Source organism: Anomaloglossus baeobatrachus, chromosome 1, assembly GCF_048569485.1.
Source record: "Anomaloglossus baeobatrachus isolate aAnoBae1 chromosome 1, aAnoBae1.hap1, whole genome shotgun sequence".
Taxonomy (NCBI): Eukaryota; Metazoa; Chordata; class Amphibia; order Anura; family Aromobatidae; genus Anomaloglossus; species Anomaloglossus baeobatrachus.
The window spans coordinates 367,824,207-367,836,170 of NC_134353.1; the positions used below are offsets into that span (position 1 = coordinate 367,824,207).

General features: G+C 38.2%; 1 protein-coding gene across 8 annotated transcripts in view; it reads left to right on the plus strand.

The window, feature by feature from the left end:
* NRG1 (neuregulin 1) overlaps positions 1-9,869 on the plus strand; it is a 984,863-nt gene extending 974,994 nt beyond the window's left edge. For all 8 annotated transcript variants that reach the window (XM_075352470.1, XM_075352472.1, XM_075352475.1 and 5 more), the window contains one exon: positions 6,019-9,869. In XM_075352470.1, coding sequence (XP_075208585.1) covers positions 6,019-6,691 — 673 coding nt within the window. In that variant the 3' untranslated portion in view covers positions 6,692-9,869. The remainder of the gene's footprint in view (positions 1-6,018) is intronic.
* Positions 9,870-11,964: the final 2,095 nt, after the last annotated feature.

Consider the following 11,964-nt stretch of genomic DNA (forward strand, 5'->3'; position numbering starts at 1 on the left):
GGGTAACAGTATTTTGAACTTTTGACTTTCAGGCTCTATAGCTCACCATCCACTACACTATTGAATGTGAGATTACCATCATTTTATAGACAATCATCTTGACTATCTCATGTATAAATTTGATTTGTAACTATTTACCACATGATTATTTATGCAGATTCTTGTCATGTCACCTCATTGTTACTGTTTTAAGTACTTTGTTAGTATTTTCTAAAGCCACTTTTGCCTTTCAATACTTCCTGAATACTTCTAGGCATGCTCTTGATCAAACTTAAGGTACCGTCACACTAAGCGACGCTTCAGCGATCCCACCAGCGATCTGACCTTGCAGAGATCACTGGAGCGTCACTACATGGTCGCTGGTGACCTGTCACACAGGCAGATCTCACCAGCGACCAGCCACCAGCGACCCGTGTACCGACGCTGTTCTTCGTAACCATGGTACACATCGGGTTACTAAGCAAAGCGCTTTGCTTATAGTTACCCGTTGTGTACCTTGGCTACGTACGCAGGGAGCAGGGAGCCGGATTCTAGAAGCTACGGACGCTGGTAACCAAGGTAAATATCGGGTAACCAAGCAAAGTTCTTTGCTTGGTTACCCGATGTGTACCTTGGTTACCAGCGTCCGCTGAAGCCGGCTCCCTGCTCCCTTCACATTCAGATCGTTGCTCTCTCGCTGTCAAACACAGAGATGTGTGCTTCACAGCGGGAGAGTAACAACCAAAAAATAGTCCAGGACATTCAGCAATGACAGGCAACCTCACAGCAGGGGCCAGGTCGTTGCTGGATGTCACACACAGTGACATCGCTAGCAAGATCGCTGTTGCGTCACAAAAACGTGACTCAGCAGCGATGTCGCTAGCGATGTCGCTTAGTGAGACGTGACCTTTAAGCACATCTCAACCAAAATCTGATCCCAGGTCTCTTCTATGCATTCCTACAACTGGTGCCTACTGGTCTATACATTTGAGTATGTATACAGCTTTCTGTACGATAATACCCACAAGTGTTCAATTGGGTTGTGGTCTGGGGCCTGTGGGGGCAATCTAGCACCTCTGCTTTATTGTCATTAAACCATTTCTTCACTAATCTCGACATATGCTTTCGGTCATTGTCCTGCTGGAACATTATGTCGTCCTTTTTACAACCATATAACTAGAGTGTACAAATTAACTTGTCATGTAGAATACTCACATATAGCTCAGCATTGAGACCACTATTGATCTTCATCAAATAGCCAATGCCTTTGACTGTAAACAAACCCATATCATCAGGCTTCTTCTACCGAACTTGACAGTTCCTTCAATTTTTTTACCTTCCTAGCCCCTTTTTTACTTATTTCTCCCAGACCCATTTGCACCCATCAGAGCTTAATCTATTGACTTTTATCTCATCACTGCAAATCACCAGTTTTCAATCTTCTACTGTCCACTTTTCATACTTTTTTGCAAACTCAAGTCAACGCTTTCTATGATGATATTGAACTCGAGACTTCTTCACCGTTTGTTGGACCATCATTCCAGACTTGTGTAACGTGCGTCACATGGTACTTGCATGGACGTCTGTGATCTCAGTATTACAAAGCATACGAGCCACCTCCATTGCCGTGTTTGTTGTGCCAGAACTGATGGTCCTTCTGATGAGCTGATTTGTTGGCTCCAATATTTTGCCTGGATGCCCACTTCTTGGATTTTAAATGGATGGATGGATTTCATTTCAGATTCTTCCCATTGTCATGGCACTCACATGATGTAGTTTGGCAATTTTCTTGGCTGATAGATTGCTATCCATGAGCTGGATAATGCTGTTTCTGTTTTCTTGGGAAATCTTCTTCATGGCTGTTCCTCCTTGATTCAAACCAGTGACCTCTCTCTTGGGAATCGACCTAATAACATACAGACGTATGATGGAAAGTGGGAACAGGTTGTAATTTGAAGTATACAGGAACAAAGCAGTAACAATGCAGTAACATGCCAAGAATCTGCATAACTAAGCATATGCTAAATAGTTGCAAATCAAATTTATGTATGGCTGGTTTCAGACGTCCGTGTTTAATCAGGTACCAGTCACACGCATGTTATGGTCATATGTGTGTCATACGTGTGTCACACGTGTGACATCCGTGTGATATCCGTGTTTGCATACGTGTGACACATACCGGGTAAAACATGTGTCTCTGTAATGAAAAGATGTTCTATATTTACCTGTATCCAGCGATGTTGTCTCCAGCTCTGCTGCGTCCCGCTCCTGATGCCCGCTCATGATTTTCATTGATTATTCGCTGCCTGAGGAAATGGAAGCCGGAACATCGCGGGGACAGGCTGGGTACAGCACAGCTGAGGACAGCATCACTGGGGACATCACCGGGGACATCGCTGGTGACAGGTGAGTATACAGCAGTTTGTGCAGTGACATCCAGGGACTCATCAGGGTTCCCAATGAACTCTCATGAACCCCTGGAAGTCACCATCGTGACACTCGCTGTAACGCAGTTGTCACGGGTGGGTCATTAGGAGGTCATCAGTGTTCATTGGGAAATCCGATGTCCTCCTGGACGTCCCGGCACACACACTGCTGGCAGGATACTCACCTGTCACTAGCGATGTCCCCGGCTATGCTGTCCTCGGCGGTGCTGTCTCTTTTGCTGTCACCGCGATGCCCCTGCTCTCAGCTGCACAACGCGGTGAATAATCAATGAAAATAATGAGCAGGGGTCAGAAGCGGGACGCAGCAGAGCCGGAGACAGAATCGCTGGTTACAGATAAATATAGAAAATCTTTTTATTTAAAAACCCGTGTTTTCTCCGGTACGTGTCACACTGATGTCACACGGATCACATCAGTGTGCGGTCCGTGTGACATCCGTGCTGCTGGAGAAAAAACGGGCACGTCTCCGTGTGAAATAGCGGGGCCACACGGTCCGTGTGAAAACACGGCCGTGTGAGAGTGCACAATGGGTTAACATGGGTACGTGTGACATCCGTGTTAAAAACAGATGTCACACGTACCTAAAACATGGACGTCTGAAACCAGCCTATGAGATAGCCAAGATGATTATCTATAAAATGAAGGTAGTGTCACGTTCAAAGCTGTAGTGGATGGGGACATATGGAGCCTGAAAGTCAAATGTTCAAAATATTGTTACCCTTTTGCTCATGAATTTATTAAAAGATTATAGATTAAATAATACATTTCCATGCATACAAATGGATATAACAATATGTGTTAATTTTCTGCATTCTTGTTACACTATTAAGTTAAATTCCCACGATAAGCATTGGGTGAGTTTTTGATGCTGCATATTTTTGCTATGCAAAAAAAAAATACAGTGTCAAAGGCTATGTTCACACACTGCATATTTTACTGCGTTATTGGTGCATTTTTGAGGTCACAAAGAAGCACCCAATTGCATGCATTTTCTTCGCAGAGCAAAGTCTATGAGATTTCTATTTTGCTGTCCACACTGGGCATCTTTTCTTAGCTGTGTTTTTGAAGATGTAGCCAAGATGCAGTATGTCAATTCTTTTTGAATTTTTGACAGTATTTTTGAGCCCTTCAGGTCAATAGATTTGACTTAAAAAATGCTTTAGGCAAAACGCAGTAAAAACATGTAAAAACCGCATGCGTTTTTTGGATGAGTTTTTGCCGCGGGTGTGTTTTTTGGGATAAAAACACTACATCTTTGTGGTAAAAAAAAAAAAAAAGATACAGTGTGTGAACATAGCCTAACAGTTATAGGAAGGTGAATGGGATTATAGAAATCTCATATCCTCTGAACATTTTTTTTTACACAGCATAAACTGAACTGTGCTGCATTTTTTTAAAAAATCCGCAGCATGTTAATTTCTCTTGCAATAAATATGTTTTATTTGCCAATTTTTCCCTGTAGACTTGAATGAGAGTTAGAATATCGGCAGAGTGCTTAAACTTACGTAAAATGCACTTACTTAAAAGCATGTAATCTGCACTTAAACGATACAAAAAAAACACAGGTGGAAAAATGAAAAAAAAACAAAAAACAAACAAAAAATAAATTCAAGTAACCTAATAAAGTTAAAAGGTGCAGACATTCTGCAAATAATAGGCTACATTAAAAACTCACCAAACACTCATCATGGGAATGTAGCCCTAAAGGTTTTTTTCTGATTTAATCAGAAAAGGGGAAAGCATGGAGTTAGAAAAAGAGAGCTTCTATTTTCAATAGTTTCATACGCTTATCTGGGTTATGTATTTAGTCATCCCCATTAGCTTCATTGGAGCTACTGTAAGTTGCAGAATCATGTTTCTCAAAATCTGTGCAACTTTTCCAATAAATTAGTAGAACTTGATGGGATTATGACTTTTTGTTCTTTGATGGGGCACATCATTTAAAGTTTAGTAAATTTAAGATTTAGAGAACAGCCACTTCAAAATACAAAATTGGCTTTCACAAAGCGAAGCATTTTTGCCATGGCATATTTTTTCCCAATCCCATATTTGTCAGCCGAAAATTATTAACCTTTGCTATAAAGGAACAGTCAGAGGAAGATGGCAAATTCTAGGAGGACTGAACATAGGTGAAATCTTTAATAAGGAAACATGACAGTTTAATTTATATGAAGAAAATATCTGATGTAGGACAAATAAACAATTGGCCCAATAGGATAAGTGCATTTTCAAAACATACTATATTAAAACTATAATATACAGAAATATCTGATATGGGTACATATCCTAAAGATTGTCCAATATTGGTCAATCTTTGATGTGTCTAAATGCCCACAACCTTTAAGCTATGTTCACACACTGCATCTTTTCTTAACCACAAAGATGCAGCATTTTTGGCACCAAAAATGCACCCGTGGTAAAAATGTATGCCTTTTTGACGTGTTTTTACTGCATTTTGCCCAATGCGTTTTTTTAAGTCAAGTCTATTAACTGGAAGGGCTCAAAAATGCTGGCAAAAATGCAAAAAGAATTGACATGCTGTATCTTCAAAAACGTAGCCAAGATGCAGTAAAAAAAGATGCATTATATAGATAGCAAAATATAAATCTCATAGATTTTGCTGGGAGAAGGAAATGCATGCGTTTAGGTGCATCTTTATCACCTAAAAAATGCACCAAAAACGCAGTAAAAGATGCAGTGTGTGAAAGCCTTACAAATCAGTAGGATTGAAGAGTTTTGACTATCTGGTGCTCATCGCAAATCCTTCACTATTTACACAGATACATTGCTGTGTAGGTATGTGTGTTTATGGTACTGTAGCTCAGTATAATTCACTTGAATGGAACATATAGTTCATAGTATTAGATATAAACACCTATACCCATACCTTCAAGCTATTCTTTCTGTGAGTAGAGTGAAGTGGAAGTAACATAGTGCTCATTGTTGAAGACTAGAGATGAGTGAACCTGATGTTTGAGGTTGAAGGTTCGGGTTCGAACACAAACTTAAAAAAAAAACAGAGTTCTCGTTTGAAGTTCAAGTGAGATACGAGTGCAAACCACTTAAGCGAGCAGCACTCTGCTTGGGTATGATTGATGCTCAGCCCTGTGCCAGCTACTTGCAGTGTTTGATCGGCTCACACTGGGGGTAAAATCAGCATGACCAGATGTAATGTGCACACACACACACACACACAATTTTTGAAAAACCTCACCCACCCTCCCACGGAAGTGTTCTGCTTATGGCAAGCTGCATGTTGGCAGAGACAAGAACTGCCCAATTACTGGCTTCCATTGAGGTTCGGGTTAAGTCAGGGTCACAAACCAAACCTTATCTAAGATTCAACTGTGCCCTCCAAATCGAACTTCCAAAGGTTCGCTCATCTCTATTGAAGAACACCTATGATCAAATATAAGTGGATTAACAATGCTTCGATGTTTTAGGTATCAAAATACCCATTTTATGCTCTAATTAGAGTAAAATAAGAACTCTTGAATGGTTTGTACTCTTTGTTAAGTAAAACTTTTATTAAACTAATATTTCATTATGTAACACCTATTTTTTTTCTTTCTTTTTGCTCTGCATGGCATAGATATGTTTCGGCAATGACCACACCGGCTCGCATGTCACCTGTAGATTTTCAGACTCCTCTATCTCCCAAATCACCTTGTTTGGAAATGTCTCCACCAGTATCTAGCTTAGCTGTATCTGTTCCTTCAGTGGCTGTTAGTCCTTTCATAGAAGAAGAAAGACCATTGCTTTTGGTGTCACCTCCAAGATTACGAGATAAAAGATATGACTTATACTACCATCATCACCATTACAACCAGCAGTATAATTCTTACCATCACAATCCTGCTCATGACAGTAGCAGCCTGCCACCAAGTCCTTTAAGAATAGTGGAGGATGAGGAATATGAAACTACGCAAGAGTATGAGCCGTCAATGGAGCCTATAAAGAAACTAGTGAACAGCAGGAGAGCAAAAAGAACAAAACCCAATGGTCATATTTCTAATAGATTAGAACTGGACACTGACACAAGCTCCGAGAGCAGTACATCTGAGAGCGAGACAGAAGATGAAAGAATAGGCGAGGATACACCTTTTCTGAGTATACAAAATCCCCTGGCGACCAGCTTAGAGTCAACAAGTGCATACCGGCTTGCAGACAGTAGGACTAACCCAACTAGCCGATTCTCAACGCAAGAAGAGTTACAAGCAAGGCTGTCTAGTGTAATAGCTAACCAAGACCCTATTGCTGTATAAAACAAATAAAACATAGATTCACCTGTAAAACTTTATTTTATATAAATGAAGTATTCCACCTAAATTAAACAATTTATTTTATTTTAACAGTTCTGCAGTAGAAAACAGGAAACGTTTTATAAATTAAGTATATGTACAAATGTGTTATGTGCCATATGTAGCAATTTTTTACAGTATTTCAAAATAAGAAAGACATCAATGGTGCCTTTATGTTATGTTATGTTGAAAACAGTTTTTGTATGTCCAAGTGATGGCTGTCCCACAGTACTTTTGCAAAACTGCCCTATCTTTGTTCCTTTTTTTCTTTCTTTTCATTTCTTTTTATGTTTCTTTAATGGCTTATTGTGCATTGCATTAATAGTGTAGACAGAATGTATGATTTGCAAGAATTACAGCAGTCCCTCATTGTTTGCTTGTGGTACTGTAGACTAACTATCCAGACAATGCAGTACTCATACAATTTTTTGTAAGAAGAATTGTTTTGCTTTCAGTATACAACCAGGTTATGTCTGCTCTTTGCTGGCCAAAGCTTTGCTTATGAGGCTGTGATCTAATAGTAGATTAAAAAGCATGCTACTATTAATCATGGCAGGATAAGAGACTGCAAATAAACAATGTTTAATACTTGTTGGAAATGCAAATGCTACTATGACATACACACTACTTACCACTGGAAATGAGCATCATAGAATCAGAAAATACAATTCAATTATCGTCTAAACAGAGGGCATCATCTATTCCCCTTCAACATAATCTTTACCCCAAAGGATGACCCATATACCCAGTAAACAAAAACTCTACTAATATATTTATGCAACATGAAGTGAGTAGGCAACTGAACACAAAGGTGCAATTATTTTTGACCGTTTTAATTATTTCCTTTTTTTTGTTACTATGTAATGTATGTTATACAGGGTTGACTTAAGACACATTGACACTATAGACTATTAGCTAGCAAATCTGTTACTTAGAATAATAAAAACCTTGTGTGAGAGGATACCTTCAATTTCGTTGAATTCTATTTTTTATAGGACGAGCGTGTGAATTTCATTTCTGGGTAGCGAGGTGAGAGTGGGTCTTCTATTTTGATATAACGAAAACGTATTTATTTGAAAAGCACGTTTGCATTCTACCGGCTGAAAACATGCATGAACATTTGGTTAGGAATGTGCATGACGCAGTGATTAAACAAGACTCAGTGACTGTTAGTAGTTTCAGTAGCTTTGGATACATGTTGGAAATATTGCACCTTTTTACAAGGAGAAGGACTTTTTTTTATCCATCATGTTTTCCCAGTGATTAGTTAAGCATGATTCTACCTTTAAACTACCTACCGTAATTTCTTGGGACAGGTAAAATACTAAACAATGGTCTTCCATACTCAACTTTTGACCTTGTCTTACGAGTACTGAACAGAGAGCGAAAGAAATGTTTGTTCATTAGTTTTTTTTGTGTTTCTTTATATATATTTCTCACTCGGAGAATGTATGAATAAACAGATTTCATAGCTTACCATTTGCACTGTGATTAGCAAAGGAATGATGCTATTTCGTTTAGGTCGGTTTCACACATCCGACTTTTCGCCGGTTTGCCATATACGACGCACTCCAGTACAGTGTATACAGTACAATGGCAGCGCAACAAGCGCTGGTCACATGCTGTCATGTGACCGCTGCATGTGACCCAGGAGTGTCCGAGCTGCCATTGTACTGTATAAACTGTACTGGCGTGCGCCGTATCCAGCAAACCGGCGAAAAGCCGGATGTGTGAAACCAGCCTTAGGGTTTTATTGCATTTTAAATTCTAGAGAGATCTTTTCCAATTTGGTGCCAATTACAGAAATTCATTCTGGTTTCCAGATAATTGACTGCCTAAGAGGAAAAAAACAAATTGCTCTCTCTAGTTTTTAGAGATTGTTGCAAAATATTAAGACTAAAATGGGATTGAATGTTTGTGTTTTTTAGAGAAATTACGTATTTTGAATTGGTAACTCTTCTCCGCTTGATGCTTTGCTTTCCAAAACGTTTTCCATTTTATTTCATTTTTTTTTATATTTTGTGTAATTTTTTTTTTATTATTCTATGGAGAGAAAGTATGTTACACTTGCATTTGTGGGACTCATAACAAAACTGACATGGATTAAAAAAAACAAAACTTTGCTTGTTAAATATCTGCACCTGTAGTTTTCAAAGCATATCCCATTATAGTGTATAGTAGTAACGCCTGCCTCTGCCTTTTAGGCCATATTGGCTATTAGAAAATTGTATTTTATTAACAAGCGCTGCAGAGTAATAACACCACTGGCACATATCACACAATCCAATATATGTTTTTTTATGTTGTTTTGTAAATACACATTCCTAGATATTTTACTTATTCAATTACTGTTTGATATACATTTTGCGTCATTAGCCCTCTCCTGGTTATGTGTGTACAAAGTTAAATACTTATAAATGACTTTTATTTATATTTAGGTGACAGAGCTAGGAGAGAAATTTTCACGATATTTTATGTTAATTGTTTCATTTGTTTTAAAGTCTTACATTATTATATGTTTCTTTTCAGAATGTAATGTATTCTTTTCTGTTTTAAGTAATTTATTGCTCAGAAGAATGTAATGGAACTAGTGAAAGAAAAAAAGAGGAAAAAAAAATATATTGCAAGGTACTTAAAATTCTAAAGAATTTATTATCCCAAGAACTAAGCAATAAGTAATTGTTGATTTCTTTTTGGTTGTTATTCTTTATCTGCAAACAAACTGCTAATGCAATAAAATGCTACAACATACAACCAAGAATTTTGTGAGAGCCAGCTGACACAACAGAGTGACATATGACCTCTGTCAATACCAACCCAGATTTTCATTGACAATAAAACAGGTTACCCCCCTTCAAAAAAAAAAACCTTTCTGGTCATGCTGTGAATCTCTGATAATTTGTACAAACCTTGCATGTGAAAATCTGTCTGAATAAATTTTCCACTTTTAGTGACTTTGAGAGCTCCCCTTGTCGATCCTTACTGGTAAAGGTGTTAAGAGCTACTGACTGGCCGAGCCCCATCTGTTACACACCCCAAATGGTATTTGGGAAGCAAAATTAAATGTCCGATTAAAACTATATTTAACAGTGATAATAACACACTTTGCCTACAGGAAACCAATAAAATGCCTTATCATTTATGCCTCTCTCTCTTTCTTATTTTTGTAACATGAAAATGTATGGAATTACCCAACTGTAAAGGTGAAATGCTGCTTGCAGCCCAGATTGCTTGACTGATTTAAAATGACTGAAGTAACTGAATATACATCAGTAATATAAAATAATATTGAAAATATTGTATGAAAACCTATTCAGATTCACTTGTCTAATAATACTGAAACTAGTAGACAGTCTATACAATACACCACATTAATCAAAGTGGTTCATATTGGTTCATACATTTGGCAGATCATTAAATACCTTAGTCTACCATATTTTTCGTATTATAAGACCCACTTATCATCCCAAAAATTTTGGAGGAAAATGAAGGGTGCGTCTTATAATCCAAACGTAATTTACCAGGGGTGGTGGAGAGGGGTAACAGGAGGCAGGGAATATGTTGCAAGTGGTGCGCTGTGCTGCAGGCTGCGGGCCACTGTGCTGCAAAATTGCTGTGGACCACTGTGCTTCAAACTTGCAGCGGGCTGTGCTCGCTGAGGGTGGTGAGGCAGGGGCCATCCTAAAAATGTTGGCAGTAAGGGCTTCAAATAATGGCGCCCTGAGTTAGCAAGTGCACAAATGGAGCTCTCGGCTCAAGATCCCATCTGCGCACACACCGCCTCTGGCCCATTGATCTCCACTCAGCAGGCTTAGGAAAAATGGCGCCCAGAGGTGGCGTGTGCTCAGATAAGATCTTGGCTTGTCATTGAGACGATAGCTCAATCTGCGCATGTGCCAAATCCGGGCGCCATTTCCTTGAAGCTCGCTCCATCAACAGTTTCTGGATTTTCCTCCTGCCTCACAGCTCCCGCAGTGAGCATCTGGGACACCCGCTGCACCCCCCAGCATCACCCTACTCCACCACGGCCTCTGCCTCCTGTGACCCCTCTCCACCACCACTGCCACCCCCCCTCAGTAAGACACCAACGGATTATAAGATGTACCCCATATTTTTTTCCCTTTTTTCCTCTAAATATGGGATGTGTCTTATAATGTGTCTTATAAAATGAAAAATACGGTAATTTTACATCACCTCTTAGTTGACTTTCTTTACATCACTTTTTTGTACATTTTTGTAACAATTTAGTGTACATTTTTAAGCCACCCATATTTTCTTCTAAACCACACCATTTCCACCGTCTAAAATAAATAATTAGATCTTAAATCTGATGTAACATTATGTGCGAAATTTGTGCAATTTTTTTCACCAAGGTCTAGGCTCAAACAATTTAAGAGATCTGTTCCATGTTTCTTTATTCATTAAGTTAGAGAGGAGAAGTAAAAGAGAGGAATAAATAGTTTATAAAATGTTAATAATTATACTTGACAGTGCTTTGGTACTTAGTAGAGAAATCTGCTCTTAGTTAACTCCAAATAGTCATATCACCTAACTAAGCGCCAAAGTCCTATCAAGAATATTAAGTACTTTTAAAATCAAGGGTCCTATATATTTATAAATAGGTTCTTATTTGTTCTATGTTAAAATATATTAGTATTGTATTATATTATATTAAGGTTTGGACTGGTTCTCATAAAAAAAATTCAAGAGGTCTCAAAGTGGGAAAATTATTAGAGCAGTGCTTTAAACCCAAAGAAAGCTACGCTAGATCTGACATCTCTATTGTGAGGCTTCAGAAGATTTATATGGCAAATTATCATTTTTGAGCTATTCATCTCCCAGATCAGCCACAATTTCTATGTGTATATATGGAGTCTGAATGTGTATAGAATCTGAAAAGTAAGGAATACTATCTTTTGCAAATTTATTGTAGTAACAAATTTAATAAAGACCATAATAGGTAAGAACATGTTACCAAATCTAGCTTCCATCTGGTTTTGAAAAATAAATCCTTATTAACAATCATTCAAACTAGATAGGTGGGAAAATGCCCTTATGTGATACAATATTTATTTGTTAGATTAGCCAAGATCAGTCATTTTAAAAATATTACATTTTAGAGATCTGCATGAACCTTTGGTTCATGAAAGAGGAACCAAATACATCTGTCATTATTCGTCATTTTTGTTTTCAGACACTCATAGGAGATAATTTTCATTTGATGTTGAATATCCTAA